Here is a 19,095-nt window from a genome sequence, read left to right as displayed (position 1 = left end):
ACTCTTCAGTTGACAGCCACCTCCATTGAAGAGTAATCTTTCTTAGTGAGGGGAACAATGCTATTTTATTTCCCAATAAAAGACCTAGTAATGCATTTTTATTTCAAGATGATAACTAAGATTTTCACTGTGTCTATGTCAATAGTAATGTTGACATCACAAATACTCTACAAGTTTTGAATCAGTAGGAAGTGTGTTTCATACATAGGAAAAGGATGTGTTAAAAATGTTTTCTAAGTATATGCAGATTTAAAATACTAATTACTATTTTAAATGATATTTTACACAAGTTTACTATAAACCACTCAATACATTATATCACATAGTCAATAATCCCACTGGGATTTAACAAATATGTCTAGTAATTGTATTTAAAATTCTGTCATTTCTAACACTTGTTGTAAACCTAAAGAGTAAATATTAGATACCAAAGCGAAGAAAGAAGAGCATTCCAAAAATAACACACATAAGAAAAACAGAGTGTGCCGGGTGTGGTGGCGCACACCTTTAATCGCAGCACTCGGGAGGCAGAGGCAGGCGGATCGCTGTGAGTTCGAGGCCAGCCTGGTCTACAAAGGGATTCTAGGATAGCCAAGGCTACACAGAGAAACCTTGTCTCAGAAAAAAGAAAAAGAAAAACAGAGTGGTAGGAATGAACAGAGAAGTCCCGATGTCTGTAGCCTGTTCACAATTTCCAAGAAAGAGCAAGTTCGAGTCACGTGGGACGTTTTTTCTGCCTTCCACCAGTATAACTTAAACAGTCTTTTTAAAAAGCTTTCCTTTGGCTTCGTTTTCATGTACCTGCTCCTTTAATTCAAAAAATACAGGAAAAAATAATTCATTAACTGGAAATTAAGAATAGTATTTTCAGAGTTTTCATTCTTGTCTATTGTTTTTCTGATGAAAGCCTTTAAGTTAAATGTTAAAATTCTGATTTGAAATTTCATTTGTTGGTAGTTGGTAGCGATAAGCAGCCGCTGAACACAGTGCCAGTAGCAGTGTTTTGATGGAAGTGTATTTATACCAAGGAAAGAAATTGCTCCTGGCCACACTTTAGATGGCTGTTTATTTGCTTTATTGGATTTTTTTTTCATTTAAAATTTCCTATTAAAAAGGCCTCAAAAGTAGACATGACTTTTTTCCTTTGTATGCTTCTTTAATTTTACACATTTTGTAGCTGAAAAACCTAAAGACATTTAAGGTTCTCAAGATACTCAACCTGTTTATTTTTCCTTTGTAAAACGGAAGTGCTGGTGAACAAAGTTGCGGTGAAGATTAAAAGAAACAATGTGACTAAAGTCATAGGTGGTGATTAGACCATAATAAACAGACTTTCAATGATCCAAGCTGTGTTCTGTGAGATTTTCTCACTATACTAAAACTGAACTGAGTGAATCCTGTTGATGCTGTTTCTTTAGTAAACTCACTAATTTTAAATATTCCACTTCACTCTTCAATAAAGTAAAATTTCAATATAAATACTGCATTCAAAAAATTCCACTTATTAAACGTAGCTATTTCTTTACATTATTATTGATGTTTGCATAGATATACAAAATAACTAGAGTTCACTTTTTTATTCTATATAAAGGTACTGGTAAATTTGAGAAAAATTCTAATATTTATATTTAAGATTAAAATTAACCTGCACATTAGATGAACTGAAAGCAAGTACAGCACCTAGTAATGATGCCGTAAGAAAAGAAGGTCACAGGGCTGGAGAACTTGCTTATCGGTTCAGAATTGAAGGCCACGAAAGTTTCTCAGTGGCTTGAGACTGCCTGCCAGTCGCGCGCACTCTTTCTTTAACTTTTTTTTTTAATTATTAAATAATGTTCCTCTGCTCTTCCAGCCTATTTTCTTTCTGTGAACTTGTCAACTCATCTAGGTCTTGTCTTATGTAAGGCCTTTATGTAGCTCTCTGAGAGACTATCCTACAAGTCTGACTTGGAGAGTAACTTACGAGATTTAGAATGATAGACCAGTGTGAGCTGTGTCGTGCTTGCATTGAGCATAGAGCCTCCCGTTCACACATGGCAGCATTTTAACTCAGTCATCAGAGGAAGAATTGTCTAAGCAGAGGCTTCTGAATAGTGGCATTGCTTTCGTAAACTTGCATTGATTTCCACTTTAAAAAAAAAAAAGACATCTTTTTTCAAATAGGTTAATGAACATTAGGAAAACATGTCTTGGGGTGTGTACTTATCTCCCAAGTATTTCTGTGGCTATAAACGTGGTACCAAAAGTGGTAATTTTACGTCCTTGGGTTAGTATCTAATATTCAATAATATGCAGAGTGGTTGTTCCTCATTACAAAGCTAAATGCAGAGAGAGCACACAAGAGTGGATTCTCCGCTTTGAAGAGAGGTTAATTTTAAGTGTTTTTACTTTATCAGAGTACTCCTGACTTGTGTTCAACAATCATTGATACTAATGATGTTTATGCGGCTCAAAGAAAACGACGCTTTTTCTCACAGTTTTCAGTGCCCAGTGTCTTTTTCTTATTGCAACAGACAAATCTAATTACTTCTGAAGAATCTGAAGAACTCAGATCTGAATCATGAATAATTCCATTCCAGTCCAAGTTAAATCTCAAATGTACCCACGAAACTTACCTTTATGTATATATAAGCAAGTTGTACATGGATGCTAAGTAGGAGATGCTTTACCTCTTCGCAGTTGGAGAGCTGTAATGGAAAACTCTTTGTGCGCATTTTTGGTATATACTCTGTTATATTAACCAGAGCCTATAAATCTACCTCTTCCAATATGCAAACTCATCACCCCCTCCTCCCCATCCCTTGTGTGTTCTCACTGAGCTCTGGTCACGATGTCCATCTTTCTTTTGCTATCTCTTCATAAATCTCATTCCTCCTAAGGATTCGTGACCTCACTGAATTCAAGGCCCTGAATACAAAAAGAAATGACAGCTACCAGTCCTTGAGCTCCTGATGTGTGCTGGATGCTATCCTAAACTTGTTTTTAATCTATTATCTTTAGTCAGCCAAAGGGAGTGGGTGCCTCTATATGCCTTACTTGATAGAGAAGAACACGGACACAAGTGTGACGCAATTAGGGCAGAGTCACACCGCCTCTGCCTGGGCAAGCCCTATCCATCTCTCCAAGATGCATTCTCAGGGCACCAAGTACTTACTCCCTGCCTTCAACATGGTTATAATTTTTACATTTGGCTTTCTGCTTGTGTGATTAAGGTCTGCACATCCTACCGTGCCAGAACATATTAAGATAACATCTAGTATTTGACTGGTGAATAACTTCAGTTGACATTAATTCAGCTTTTGTCATGCTGCCCACTGCATCTGAATTCTTAATTCTCCAAAGACTCACTAAGTATTTACCAATTTTACTTCTACTGAATAGATGAGGAAACTGAGGCAGTACACGTAACCGAGAGAGTGAACAGTGAAACCAATCTTCAAACTCAGAAAATTAGCTGGAGAGCTGTGCTCTGAATAAACGAAGAGGTGAATGAGTGGAAAATTAGCTTGGAGCATAAGGGAAAGGTGGTATGTGGTATATGCAGAGGTAGGAGAACAGTTCAGGCACAGGCCACAGAGCCCATAAAATCCTACAGAATGGTTCCACTGGAGCCAAACAAGCTCTGGGGAAATCCAGGCACGGAGATGGATGTCGTTGCCACGTTGGGTGAACTGGTTCCACTGTAGATGGTCATGGTTTTCTCTCTCTTTCTCTTTCTTTCAGTGCCACCGTGGGCCTTAATTGCCATAGCCATAGTTGCAGTCCTTTTAGTCGTGACCTGCTGCTTTTGTGTCTGTAAGAAATGTTTGTTCAAAAAGAAAAACAAGAAGAAGGGGAAGGAGAAGGGAGGAAAGAATGCCATCAACATGAAAGACGTGAAGGACCTGGGGAAGACCATGAAAGACCAGGTAATGTCCTCGCTCGCCCTTTGTACCCGTGCACAGACTTGTTTGTTGAGAGGTCGCAAGGAGGGGGCTTGTTCTTTTATGCCGGATGCTTGGAGAAATGGACAACCTGGCTACTGTTGGTTTTGTAGAGATGATTGACAGCCCTTTCTGGTCTTGCTCAGTCTCCCAAAGTGTAATGGAGCAGGTACAGTGGGATTTTATTCTCCTGATCACACGCACGCGTGCATACACACACACACACACACACACACACACACACACACACACACACGGGTTTCTATATTATCAGGTGTGGCTGCATGAGCTTGGCATAATAAAATAATTCCAGGACATTTTTATTCCATCTCATTAGCCAGTCTTAATTGCTTTAGGGAAAAAAAAAAAGGTACCTGAATGCTTTCTGTCCTGGACAGGGCATCTTTCTGACTCTTGCACTGCCCTGAGTCTCCGATAAAGCCCTTTATCAAACTTGATAAATGCCAACATTGCTACACACCTGCCGGCTCAGCCATCAGATGCCAGAAATAATAAGTTATATGTGGTGAAGGGATATAGGATCCAGCCCTAAAGAACAAGGGTGAGTTTGAAGATAAAATTATATTTCCTCGATTGGTAATCATAACTAGAAGGCTAGTGCTGTTGATAAGCTATGTGCCTGAGCTGTTTCCCCATGCACAAAGAAGACGTTTGGTGCCCTTGGAGGAGCTCCATATTTTTCACTAAGTTAACAAGACAATTTAGTTAAGATAAAGTTTAATAAAAAGTAGGAAATGCTTCTTCATTTTTGGGACAATGCTTACACTAAATGCTTTTAAAGAAAATTTAACTCATATGAAATGGAACGTAAAGATTTATCATAGAAATATTTGTAATTATTATTTCCTGTCAGATCATTTAAAAAGTTCTTTTTACTCCCAAATAGGAACATGTAGGCAGTTTTTCTGACTGTCTTATAGTATTAATTGCTGTTAGCTGGATCATTAACACATGAATCTAAGAGGAATTTGATCAGGTGTTAACCCAAGCCTCATAGTACTTACAGTTTCCTCGCTTTCCACACACTCATTCTCATGGTCTAATCCTCTGTCCCAGTCTGAGTGTTAGACTCCTTCTTAAAGACATGGTGGGGTTCGTCGACAGCCATTTCCCAGGGGCTCACTTCTCACTGCCTGCACCACAGCTTTGTGTTAGAGCCACAGACTGGACGTGAAGTCTGTTGCCAGGCTCAGGGACCTTGGCCTAAGCTCAGGGTAACAAAGATTTAATTTCTCTGGCAGTCTCCCATCAGTCACAGAATCTCGTGTGCAGCTACAGATAAGGAGGATTTTTCTCTTCATTTAATTTAAATACTCCAGTATTGGGTTATAGCAAGTAGGATTTAATACTAATGTTTTTTTTTCCTTTCTTATTCATTTAGCTTTTTTTTAGACAGTATCATATATTTTAAAAAACATTTTATTATTAAGTATAGAATTAATTTTTATTGGTGAACATGGGCTAGAAAAAGGATATTATTTTAGCAATATCTTTGAAAACAATAATTTGAATATATGGTGCTATTTTTATAATTATCTTAATTTTAAAATGTGGAGTGTGTGTGTGTGTGTGTGTGTATGTGTGTGTGTGTGTGTGTGTCCTGGAATCAACACTTAAAAGCACTGGTTATTTTTAAGTGGTAACTATAGCATTTCTTTCTAGGATAAGAACATTGTAATTTCATCTGTGGGTTTGTTCTGTATGCTGTAATACTCTGATGGCACAGTGCCATTATCCCCATTGCACCATGGATAAATGACCAAGATCTCACATAAAAATCACCTGGTGGTGATTTCCCATCCACCCCCTGATCTTTGGATGGGTAGGGGCAAAAGAATATGAATCCAATAGAAAATAGTAAAAGAAAAAGGCAATGATAGTTTATAACTTGCTGGTATAGCTAAATATCTAGAATTTCAACTACCTAAATGGGTTTAATTACTTTAAGGCAATAATTTTATGTAAGTCAGGCTTTAGCTAGGAATTTTTTTGTTTTAAATGTATATAATAAAACATTAGAATAAGTGAAATTATCATGCCCTATTAATACTTATGTAACAATAGTATATGTTTCTACCAACCTTTACAAAAGTAGTAATAGCTTAAGAAGATGAAGGCTAAAGACAAACAAACATATTTTAGAATTATCTGTCACATGCTAGCTTCCAAATTATACTGATTAAATTTTTAAACACTGTGTTTTCAAAATATTTTAAGTAGCAATTCACAGTGAACATGGGTCAGGGAAATAAGGGTAGTATATGGCTCTTTAATTTAAAGACAGGACAGATAAGAACAGTTTTAGATATGACTCCTGAAGGTATACAGGCTTGAGGGCAATCAATAAGTTTTTATTACTTCAATCCATTCCAAACTCCCTGAAATTCAAAATTCAACACTCACGGCTATGTATCTTTATAGTAAGGTTTTATAACCAAGAAATAATCTCTTAAAAATTCAGCAATGACTTCAAAAGTAAACTCTTGATAATATATTTATATTACAAAAGATTCATGTTTAGGGTTTTAATATCTTGAGTCCTGAGATCACTAACCATACAGAGAAGATGATAGCAACTTGTACAATCAAAAAGCTGAAAAGGTCATTTCTCCATGGTTTTCGCTGATGTGTGTGGATATTTTAATTTTTATTTCTTCCTTCTATGTCCTCCTTATCTGTGTTGTGTCTCATGACTGTTCTGGACTGTCCCTTGCGGTAGGTTTCTTCTGCTACTAGACATCCCTAATCAGTGCTGGTGGCTGGACTCCACAGCTCAGGGCTTATCATTCTGACATCAAAAGGCTGAACTCAACTGATGTTCCAAGATGGCATGTTTCATTTTAAACATTGCTAACATGGGCTAAATAGAACAGATTCGGAAGCTTTACACTGATGGACAGGAAAGAAAATGCAGTCCCTCATACCACCTCTTTTTTTAGTGTGCCTTACCAAATCCCATCTGAACATTGTAGTTTAGAATGAGCAAGTACTTTTACTCGTGACTGTGGACTAGGTAAAGTTTGACTGTCAAAGCAAACCACAGGCATGAATGCCCCTGTAAGTCTGGGAACTTTATCAAAGGCCTGAGGTTCCCAACAAAGCTTTCCTGTTACAATTTGCCTGACTTTGGAGCTGCTGGCCTTACAAATTTTTTCATATGCAGGTTTTTTTTTTCCTACAGAGGGAAAAATGTTGTTCTCAAGATACTATAACAGCTACTGACTTAATAGGTCTGATTTAATGTGATGGTACAGTGTACGCCTTGATGAAGCTCAGCCTCTGGGCCAGGAAGAGACTTAATCACCTTGGTGATGACCAGGAACACTGAAGAATTGTAGAAATTTAGCCCCATTTCATGCAAAATCATTGCAGAGATGGTCCTGCACCTTCTATTCTGGCAAAACCACTCAGGGAAAAGGAGACTTAATATCTCAGTTATTTCAAATTGCACTGGGCTGAAACATGACATATAAATTGTCATCTCTGAAAAGGAACTTAGGAAAAAGTATTTAAATTCATGATTTTTTAAGTGACAATGGAGTAACATGTAGGTTATTTTCCATTAGTGGGTAGGTACATTAAGGAATTTTCCATTCTTTAAAAAAAAAAATCAAACTATTACAGGGAACTAAACTACCTAAACCATAATTTCTATATACCAACCTCCTATGACAGTACTAAATATTGTACACAGCTAGGGTTCTCAGAGACAGATGGAGGCCTCTACCTAATGAGCGCTAGTCAGACTCAGTCATCTTAATGCAATTTATCAATAGCTGTGCTGATTCCTGCTTTGGTTCTTACAAAATTATTTTAACATTTAAAAATCACCCAAGTATAAATTAATCGTTCTAAATTAAATGGTGTAGGGTTAGCTGCATTTGAAAATGGCAATTTTCAATTTTTCAGACTCGTTGTCAACTCCTGAGATGTGTCAAAAAGCACAAAGGGTGACACATGTGACAATAGTTCAACTCTGTTCAGATGTTCTTCTAAGCAGAGAACAGGACTAATGAGCTCTGTCAGTCTTGCTGCAAATGGATTTGGGAGATCATCGTGGGGTTAGCGGGGAGGAACCAGGGATGGAGGTTGCCATTTCAAGCACCAGTGATGCTCTCTGTATATGTGATGAGTGAAAGGAGCATCTCCACTGAGAGTGATGACAGCAGAGAAAAGGTCCATGTGACTAACTGATAGGAATAGCAAGATGACAGACCATGGTATGATGGCCTTGGGGCCTCTTACAGTGTGGGGAAACCTCTCACACTTGAGTTCTGTAAGAATTTCCAGATCAGCCTGAAAGCTGATGATAGACACTAGTAAATACTCCTTACTGTTGTCAGAGATATAAGACAGTCAACTGCTCATATGCTTTACTTTAATTTCTGTGAGATTCTGCATCAACACATGTATAAAAAAAAGTGATTGCTAAAAAGAAATTGATAACATTCACTCCATTAAAAACAATGTAAGACATATGCCCAAGGAAAATGTGCAGGCCAGTAGAAAATATGAGAACAGCTAATATAGATGCCTTTCAGTTTTCACACATACTAGTGAACATGGAAATGAAACATTTCGGGATTTTTAATTGTGAGGAATGACTATGCATACAATGTAAGCTTATCTGTACATCCCTGTAAAGAAATCTTCCAATATTATAAACCTTTGTAGTAGAAATATCTAGCACAATCTTTGCATTTTAAGAAGATATTACATACATTGATTTTTGAAATACATATTTTATGACATAATGATCTTTCAAATATTATAATTTATAATCTACCCTTTGGGTTGTTTAGATCAGGTTTCCTAAGCCTAGCTCCATTGTTCTTTAATGCAACATGCCTTTTATACCCATATGAGGCTTTCCAAAATGACACCCATGACTCTTTGGTCTTTGATATTAAATAAACTCAAATCAGTTTAATTCAGCCTAGCTTTCTGAGGAGCTGTTATGAGAATAAAATGGTAAAGTTCGGCTGGAAATGGACTGACTACTCCCTAAACATGATTTGCTGGTGGCATGTTTTCTCCTTCTTCCGTCCATGTTACAATTACATATGTGAAAACGCAAAGAATTTACATTCCCTGAGGGTCATGCAGCCATCTTTGGCACAAGCAATAAGGCAACAGCAGAAAGCCATGTATTCCATATGAATCTCTCAGTCTCTCCACTGCATGTACCAATGATGTTTTACATGGCGCTGAGCACCTCTGCAGCTACGAGAATGTGAAACCAGCCTGGATCCAAGCATGTTTATCATACTAGAAAGAAAAAAAAAAAGAGGCAATGTAATCAGAGCCAAGAATAATAGCAAGCTGACATTTTCCTTGCAACAATGTTACATTTTTGCTTGCTGTACTCTGAGGGGCTTCTTCCATCGCTTCCATGTTGCTTGCTGATGGGTGGGGTGGGGTGGTGGGGAGAAGGTCCATGCACAAGTGGAATTAAAAAATAAATATGTATGTTAGCAGCCAATGAGAATGTGTCAGACAAATAGATGTCCAGCATCTTAGTGCTTGCTTTGAACAGCTTGGAAGTCTAACTAACTATATGGCCAATTTAATTTGGACTTTGATGAAAATTCATTAGAACTTCTTTTTCCTACTCGTAGGCCCTTAAGGATGATGATGCTGAAACCGGATTGACTGATGGAGAAGAAAAAGAAGAACCCAAGGAAGAGGAGAAACTGGGAAAACTCCAGTATTCACTGGATTACGATTTCCAGAATAACCAGGTCTGAGGGGAAAATGTCTAATTCCATTACATTTTTCTGAAATTACCAAGTAGAAATTGAAGCAAGATACTCCTTAAAACATTTCGTTTGCTGTGAGGGGGAAAATGCAATTATCAAAGCTATTGATGAAATCATTTCTAAGTACAGGCAGTCCCCTAGCTGCTAATTTAACTTCTGGTAATTAGAATTCACAGTACTCAGCCGATTACATCTACTCATGGCACTGACAGGAGGCAGGCAGAATACAAATGAACTCCAAGCATCACTTGCTGCTGAGAGCTCGCAGCCAGTCGAGTTGCTACAGGTCCCTAACTGTGAGTAGGATCAACCTTCCCCCAACTGTAGGTTTCGATTCCAAATGCCAGCAGCTGTTAGACCCACAGTTAGAAAAATAAGCTTGCAAAGCAATAACAGAATTAAAACCTGGGCAATGCTCTATGGCTTCTAAGGGCAGATATAAGCACATATGTAACACTGTGATGGGAAGTGAGAGATGATGCGATCTCATCCCACATGATGCGACAGCAATTTCATAACAGCAGAAAGATGGGCAGCTTGACTCTCAGAGCCCAGGAAGGCTGCCCGGAAGTGACGAGGTTTAAAGAGTAGTTCTCAGAAAGTGCTGTGGTGCTTTAAGATCAGTGACAACAGCCGATGCTCCTCACTGAGTGGCTGTTGTCCAGGCAGCGCCAAGTGTGCAGAATGCCTTTGGAAACCCTCCTAGGTAAGAGCCACCACAGTAATGACTGTTCCTGGGCTTTCTGAATTGCAAGACGGGTAAGAAGAGTAAGTAAGTTCAGGATGTAACCGTTGCCCTACTAGGGAGTCCAGATCTCCCCCACTATGTGTACTGCCATCTTCCTCTGCTGGGTGAGGGAGGACGGGAACACAGCACAATTACTGGGATGTAACATATGCCAGTGATGTCCTGTTTGATGAGCAGTGAGTGATCAGTGAGGCAAACATTCCCACTCGGCTTTGATGGCTCACGCCCAAAGTCAGAACTGGAAGCAGTTGTAGCATGTCTGTAATTTACTTGGGAACCAACAGTTCAAGTTTTGAATTTAAAAATTCTTGAGATTTAAAAAGGTATTTATTTAATTAGTTTCATTATAGCCTTGTGTAGTTATTTCATAGTATGTTCTAGATACCTGAATATTGTTTTTAGGTATGGTATGTCATGTCAGTATGTATTTATGTGGGATCCGAGGTAAACCATTTACATCTTATCATTAATTAAATATATCTCAGGTCGTTTCTACTTCTTCTACCAAATGTGAGCATTGGGATTTAGTTGGAAGCAAAGTAGCCTATTATTATATATTTCAAAAAAAGGTAAAGGTTAACTTACATTACATTACCATGGAGGTTTCCAGATTTTTAACCTGTCTCTATATATTCATCTAATATCTTTTTCTACTCATATTTCCCAGTAGGACTCTACTAGCATCTCCTAGTGCTTAGGTATAACTTTGAAACTTCTAACTCGTTTATGTGTATGGGAGTTTTGTTTGTATGTGTCCACATCGGTGGGGCAGCGTGATCACGAGGTTAGAAGGTGTCAGTTCCCTGGAAGTAGATTTACACAGTTGTAAGCTGCCGTGTGGGTGCTGGGAATCGGAGCTCAGTCCTCTGGAAACGCAGCAAGGACCATCTGTCTCTTCAGCCCAACAGTCCCTTTTGACAACAGAATTGGTTCTTTTTCACTCAGAAACAATGTGTATATTTATGACTGTTTTCAGCAAATATTAAGTCCAAATCTGCATTTTGTTATGCTGGTCTAGAAGATGCTATTGATAAAAGGTTATAAATAGCATGCATTGCATTAATTTTAATTCCAAATGTTCTTAGCTAGTTTTAGTCCCCACATGCTTCCTATGAGTCAGAGAAGGTTAGTCTGAGGAACCTTGTAGACAGGGTTGCAGTGAAATGTGAGTACTTGTTTACCAAAACCAGAAGATGGTCTTAAAATGCTTGAGTTAAGAAGCTTATATGGTGGGCAATCTAACATGTCTCTCTTAAACAGAGGTTAAGGGCATATAGGAAGAAATCACTCCAACCTCTAATGGCAAGTTATCTGAGTCTCTATAATTATCTCTCTTTACCAACTACAATTACCTCTCTTCACCAAGTTTCAGTTATACTAGTACTGTTTTCCTTGCCCGAAAGGAAATCATGTGTAAGAAGTGAGGGTGAGGAAACAGGATATTACTTACATTACCACACAAAGGCAAATGCCAAATGGAAGTATAACACAAGGAGACAGCGAGCTTTATTAATCATGTGCTCATAATCTAGAGCCCCATCGGCTGACAGAGGCCATGTGTCTCTGTTCCTGTGCCTGCTTTCCAGCACTCATTGCTGCTGCTGAAACACAGTGCACAAGCTAGGGAATGCAACCGGCCAAAATGCACTGAGGATGCACTGGGTCACGCTACAGAACATGGGTGTGATTTTTTTTTTTTTTTTTTTTTTTTGGTAAGGAAATGAATTACTTGTCCACTCCATTAGCTAAAACGTTAGACTCTCATGTTTGGGACTTGTAGTGAAAACCTGTGTATGTCCAGATTTAATGAATTATGTTTGCATAGATAGATCAACAAGTTTGTGGATTCAGAATCTGCAATAACAGGATTTCACGTTTTTTTAATACTTGGTAAATATATTAACAAGATGGCTTGGTGGAGTGCGTGCTTAGAATCTGAATACTAGGGAGAGTGAGACCAGTGCTTTGCCACAGCTTTGCAGCCAGCCTGAGTTATACTGAAAGATTTTTATTTTAAAACACTAATATAATAATGCCCTCTTATTTTAATATTCCCAGTGAAAGTGGGGATTTTATTGGTGTGTTAGGAAAAATTAAAAAACATGGTTATTTAATATGAATACTCAAATCTGTAATTCTCCTTTTGAGAACATTTGAATTATATATTTTATTTCACATTCTACATTAAAATGAAAATTATTTTATCATAAGCTAAGGTTAAAATAGGTTGATACCACATACGAATAGGTCAAGTGGGATAGAAATGTGAAGTTCTTGTTTTTTTATTTCAAAATATTAGTCAGTGACTAAGAAATTTCCATTTAACTGCTCTGAGATGTCAGAAAATAATAAAAAAAAAATCTGTGCTTTGCAATTACAAACTAGTGGTTGTTTAACAATTTATTTCCACTTATAAAGCATGAGCCAGAAGAAGAACAATACACAAGCGCTTTTAGCAACTGGGAAGTTTCTTGATTGCAGCCCTTCTGTAAATATGAATTCATACTTAGCTGTAATCAGCAACCTTTAAAACTAGACTTCCTAGGGCCCACATCTGTCATAATTCGGTTGCTAATGTCTACGGAGCTCACCACATGTGCCCTCTGCATTCAGATTCCTGAGAATAAAAAGTTTACTAAAAGCAAAGAGAACAGGGACACTGGGAACAAATCAACCTTTCTGGAAATGATCACCCTCTGTGTTGCTGGTTTGTTGCTGTTCATTTCAGCTGTTGGTCGGGATCATCCAGGCTGCTGAGCTGCCCGCCCTGGACATGGGCGGGACGTCTGATCCATACGTTAAAGTGTTCCTGCTACCTGACAAAAAGAAGAAGTTTGAGACAAAAGTCCACCGAAAAACCCTCAATCCAGTCTTCAATGAACAGTTCACTTTCAAGGTAAATTTTGACATGGGTTTGTAGCTTTTCCTCTATGATTTCAGATTAAATACTAGTTTTCATCATGACATGCTTACAAGCATGAGCAGTGTTACTCTAGGACTCAGCAAAGGTATATTCAGAATATTTTCCATCTTAGGTCTCAGTCTAGTGAAGAGTCTGTGTTGTAGGCTTCAGCTAATGTCTTTTCGGAATCGAATGTAGACCTTTCGATATCAGCGTCTCACGTACGCCAATAGACTTGAACACCACACCCCATTGGCCTCCAAAAGTAAAGCCCAAGCTCTATTGCTTTCCAGAGTTCCAAAGTCTCTGAAAAAAAATCTGTAGTATTCAGAATGGAGGAAGCTGCTCTCCAATGCTTACCTGGCTGCTGTGGGGAGGGTGAACAAGCTGAAGCCCCTCCCTCCTAGCACTAAAAGGGCCACGGGATGCTCTCGCATCATTCCTTCACTGTAGGCTCGTCTCTGATGCTCTTCATCATGTTGAGACACATCAGTTGACAAGCAATAACCAAGAGACATTCTGACCATCTGACAACTCATCAAAATGACATGCCCTGAAAGCCTCAAGGAACCTTGTAACTCTTCGCTTAAAGCCATTCATAAAAAAAACAGTGCTTCTGGTGGAGATGTGGAATTGTCTCAAAAATGTTTCCCTTAGAACAATACATTGCTGGAAAATGAAATTTCTGTGAATATGCCAGCAGGCTGATTCAAAATTACCCCGTCCACCAGCCAGGCTTAGCAATAACATGAGCCTTGTGTTGGCAAACATTCCAGTGGGAAATGAAACAGGGGGCATGAGTCACCTCTTGAAATCTTGTTTGCAATTTCATGAAAGAGCAGTGCTTCTATTCTTTGGAGTCTTTGAGGTTTAAAGACGTGAATCCTTTAGTTTTTCTTTGCCTGGACCATTAAAAGAGCAGTAATAAGAGTCTGAAATTTTCTAGCTTAAAAATAAGACACTATCGGCCCTATATAAAAAATGTTAAATAGCAGTTACTTAAAATCTTCTGGTAATAATCAATAGCATTAATTTGTGATATATTCATTTTTTCAGGTTGGCAATTTCTAAATGGAACTTAGATTTCTTACGGTATTTGAAATAATATTGTAGTATATCATTTCTTTCCAAGAATATGCATGATATTTTACTTAGTAATGTCTATGACTCTAAGAACCATATTTATACTTATAGTTTTTTTATAATTTTCGCATTATTTTATTTCAAGAAAGTAGACCAGCTGTAAACATACTTGAAGTATAATTATTTTGAGGCATTTAGGAAATATGTTGATTTCTGCAGTAGATATTATGAATTGCCATGCCATGTAGGATGAGAAGCATTAGAGAGTTTATAGACCAGCTTTCAAACTGAGTTAAATGGTCTTAAAATGAACATGCCTGAAAATAAGTTCATCATCTTTCTGTTATAATCAACTTCCATTTTGAAGGGGGCATTAATAATAAATAATTTTTAAGTGGCTACAGTGGACTAGGTGTTTAAAATATACTCACTCATTGTCAAAATGGCTCCACTGAGTGCAGACTCCCTGGCTGCTGTTTGACAGCTGAAGAAGATGAGCTCCTTCTTCTGCCCTGAGTCTACCTGACCCAAAGCACAGACATCACACAGACTATTCAGCATGAATTGTATTCAAGAAATACAATTACAAGTCATGAGGGCTTCTATATTCTCATGCCAAAATGTGTTGATTCTATTGAAATTCAGATCTCAAGCTTATTGTAGATTCTTCCTAAAATAGGAAAACATTATACATAATTTTCACCCATAGGATCTTAGAAAACTAACCTGATTGTGACCATATTTGATAAATGACAAGTCCCCTTTAGAGGGGTCAAGTGTCCTGGGCATAAATGGTCAAATAGTCTTTCATCCCCTTTCCTTCTTAATAAGACTTCAGTTTGCTGGGGCATATGACATATACACTAATAAAACATTATGTGTATAAAAATGGATCAGATATTTAGTATGAGTCTAAACGATCCCTTGATTAGACCTTTATATACACCTACTGAACTGCTGCGTACTTGGACTGCACAGCTTTCCCCGGATATTAAAAATGTACTAATAAACTTTCCAAATCATAACATTTGTCCCAAATGTATTTGAGCAGCTGGAGAATTCATTCGTTCTTGGCCTTTTGCATCTACTCATGCTAGCAAGCATCACACTTACGAATGAACTTCAAGATCCACTTGATAATGAATCTGTGATATTCAAAACATCAATTTTCTAGTCAGCTCCTGTCAATCACTAAATTGTTTTAGAAAGTATGTGTGGCACCTTGTGAATTCCGCTTAGATCCTGTTAGACTGCGAGCATAGCTTTTGACAAATCACCCCCTCATTTAACTATGGTCTAGAGCAGTGGTTCTCAACATTCCTAATGCTGAGTTCCTCATGTTGTGGTGATCCCAACCATAAAGTCATTTTCACTGATACTTCCTAACTGTAATTTTGCTAGAGTTAAAACTAAAAATGTAAATATCTGTCTTGACTGGTAGTCTTAGGTAGCCCCTGTGAAAGGGTCATTTGACACTCCTGTCCCCCACCCCACTACCCCCCATGAGGTTGCAACCACAGGTTGAGAACCACTGTCCTAGATTATTTGAAAATTTGGTATCCGTTAAACTGTGGTGTCCAAATGACTTGGTACTTTTGAAACCAGTTATAACCTAACAATATAACTAATAACATCAATAGCAAAATTATTTTACAAGAGATATATAATCAAATGCAATTGACTTATTCTCTCATTGATCATGAAGCATTTATAGCATAAGTTATAGAAAGATCTATTCGTGATAATGCCAGCTGTTTCTAGGACCTTGGAATAATGATAAGTCAGTACAACAGTTTTCCATTTTCTCCCAAGTAGTTTAAGAAATTGGCTAAAATAATCAATGTAGCCGAGCATGGTGGCGCACACTTTTAATTCCAGAACTTGGAGGCAGAGGCAAGTGGATCTCTGAGTTCGAGGCCAGCCTGGCCTACAGAGTGAGTTCCTGGATAGCCAAGGCTACACAGAGAAACCCTATCTTGAAAAACCAAATGAGGGGAGGGGGCAACAAACCTCACTGTAAAGGGGAAAATCCAATATTCATATTGAAAATTGTCTATCAATAGCAGGTTTCGAGCATCCTGTGACCAGATGTCTTACCTTCATCTCCTGTCATGCAGGTGCCATACTCGGAATTGGGTGGCAAAACCCTGGTGATGGCTGTGTATGATTTTGATCGCTTCTCCAAGCATGACATCATTGGAGAGTTCAAAGTTCCTATGAACACTGTGGATTTTGGCCACGTAACCGAGGAATGGCGTGATCTCCAGAGCGCTGAGAAGGAGGAGGTAGGAAAACCATTAGCATTTCTAACAGGACGGGCGCAGTCATTCACCTGTGGCTGTTCAAATCCTAACCCATGGAGAGATGATCTCCCCGCAGGGCAATGTGGGCCGTTAGAAACCAACAGCTGCCAAAACAGCATCAGAAGGACGGTATGACCCTGCTGAGATATATGCAGGGCTTCAGGGTGGAATTTAAAGGAAAATAGACAGATAAATGCACTGGGAATATAACCAATTCCTTCTTTAAAAAGACAGTGAGCAATCATTTGGTATTGTCTGTGTGGGTTTTAGAGCTGTTACAGCGAACTAAAAGGGTGCTTTTTCCTTGATTATGTCTGCATATTGCCGTTTGTTGTTTCTCATGCAGATATCAAAGCATAATGGGTAAAAAAAAAAACCTATAACACACAAAAGCTGATATTAAGTCCATTATTTAAGTGACTCACATCTTCATAGTACCATTCCCATTGTTTTCTTCCTAGTTTTAATAGCCCAGTATTTTTCTGTCATTTCAAGAAAGTTCAATATCCGTAGTGCGTTTACACTCCATAGTAACCAATTCTGTTTGATTGTGCTATGCCTGCCTGGCATGGGCGTGTTTCTATGTGAGTGTCTCAGCGGGCTAATATTAGAAAAACAAACAACCCTTAGCTTCTCCCAGTTATAAAACAACTCTTTTCCTGGCCCCTCTTTAGGATAGTGGCAATCATTTCCAGCATTCTAACACTTGGTACTACATGGCACTGCGTTGTCACCATCAGCCTATTCGTTACTCTCTTAGCCACCGACAACTACTAACTCCAAACTCTTAATAGCCTACAAAAACCTTTATCATAATATGTTGACATTTGCATTTTAAAATTACTATTTTGCTATATAAAAGGAAGCAAAATGATTTGTTAAGCTGTGCTTTGTGGAAATTATGCTAATCGAACATGACATTCTTTGATGTTGAGATCAGAGTTTGCACCAATACGAGAAAAATCCTGAAAAAAATGCCAACTTTTTGAAGTTTTATGATTCTGTCTGTAACTCCTCCATATGAATGAGTTAATAGCGATGTCAACTCAACTTTGCATATGATGAGAAAGCCCATTATGGAATAATACTACAACAAAGTAGTGACATGCTCCATGAGCTCTGGGAGGTTATTTGAATGTAACACACATTTACTAGCTGACTGGTAATTATTAGTTAGCTAGCTTTTGGTTGGCTAATTGGTTGAGTATGACCCACTTACACGTGACAAGGCAAGGCCCCATCTCCAGGCTTCACGGTCCTCCCTACTTACCCTTTACCAGGTTCCTGGTTAGGATTCTAAAGTCATACCCAGTGGCTTTCTGAGAAGTGTTTCTGCCTGCATTTAGGGAAATTTCCTGGTAGTCTGTATCCCCTCTTTCAAGAAGTCCTTGAGTAGGTGTAGAGTTTATGACTTAACACTAAACTAACAGCTTTGACCCAGGTAGACAAAGCTTTCTCTTCTCTCTTCTTGATACCCCTTCTTTCCTCTGCTCCCATAACTTCTTTGTGACATTTGTCACCCAGATCATGAAAACAACTCATTCTGAAAATAGTCATTATCAGATTCCTGGGGATATGCTGCTCTGCTCTTAGTGAAAATAGCAGGTGTCTGTAACAGTCCCCAGCTGCCTCTTCCGCCTCGACCTGTCCTGATATTCCTGGCTAACCTGGATTCTGGGGGAGGACCTGCCTTACAATCACGCTTCATCATTCCAATTCTAGCTGGTCCATTGATTAGCCCTGGCCCCTTACTCTTCAGTAAAGGGATGACTTTCCTCAGGGCCTGTCTTCTTTTTCCTACTCTCATTGTTTTTCCTACATCTATATCAACTCAACTGTATTTTCTGACACCACTGTGCTGGCTGAAAGCCACTGGGTATTTCTAATGGTAAACAGTAAACCATAGTAATTTAAACACTTTGGAACACATGGCTTTTTGATCTTCACTCAGGAAGACTAACTTTGGTCCTGTGGAAAGGCCATTTTCTCTATTGTGAAATAGGAAAATTCCTTTAAAAAAAAAAACCACATGTCACTCAACATATCTCAGCATGGGTAGACAGATGCAGGTAGATGCTTTCTCATTACAGAAGAAATAAGACCCAGTTACATTTCCTAGCTCAAGAGTCCCTTGTTCTCAGTGTCATGTGGTGTGCCTTTTCTGCTACTGTTTATTAAATGCAGAAAATGACTCCTGTGTGAATTAGCTGGTGTTCTTGGATGGACTTTAGTTCTCATGACTTCAGAGAACTGTTTTCCCGTGTGAGCTGTTGCATTCTCAATCTTCATTTCACCTATCAATGTTAAATATCATTTTAATGTCATAAAGATTTCAAGGAACAGCTTGGGAACTAGA

At 38.4% G+C, this 19,095-nt stretch overlaps 1 protein-coding gene and 2 long non-coding RNA genes across 8 annotated transcripts in view; 1 reads left to right on the top strand and 2 right to left on the bottom strand.

Annotated features, from left to right (window-relative positions):
* SYT1 (synaptotagmin 1) overlaps positions 1–19,095 on the top strand; it is a 527,282-nt gene that overhangs the window by 368,206 nt on the left and 139,981 nt on the right. For 5 of the 6 annotated variants that reach the window (XM_084796605.1, XM_084796607.1, XM_084796608.1 and 2 more), the window contains 4 exons: positions 3,724–3,908; positions 9,563–9,685; positions 13,180–13,347; positions 16,554–16,721. In XM_084796605.1, the coding sequence (XP_084652731.1) occupies positions 3,724–3,908; positions 9,563–9,685; positions 13,180–13,347; positions 16,554–16,721 (644 nt within the window). The remainder of the gene's footprint in view (positions 1–3,723; positions 3,909–9,562; positions 9,686–13,179; positions 13,348–16,553; positions 16,722–19,095) is intronic. The other variant, XM_084796609.1, reaches the window with a different exon arrangement.
* Positions 8,306–13,247, bottom strand: LOC311605787. Its single transcript, XR_014782090.1, has 2 exons — positions 13,145–13,247; positions 8,306–9,212 (listed from the first exon to the last, which is right to left on the bottom strand). It is a non-coding gene; the product is annotated as an uncharacterized lncRNA (long non-coding RNA).
* Positions 13,373–16,658, bottom strand: LOC311605784. Its single transcript, XR_014782086.1, has 3 exons — positions 16,534–16,658; positions 14,868–15,106; positions 13,373–14,255 (listed from the first exon to the last, which is right to left on the bottom strand). It is a non-coding gene; the product is annotated as an uncharacterized lncRNA (long non-coding RNA).

The sequence above is a fragment of the Acomys minous genome (assembly GCF_964271855.1).
Source record: "Acomys minous genome assembly, chromosome: 9".
Taxonomy (NCBI): domain Eukaryota; kingdom Metazoa; phylum Chordata; class Mammalia; order Rodentia; family Muridae; genus Acomys; species Acomys minous.
Note: the sequence above shows the minus strand (reverse complement) of the source record. Positions and strands in the feature narration are given on the sequence as shown.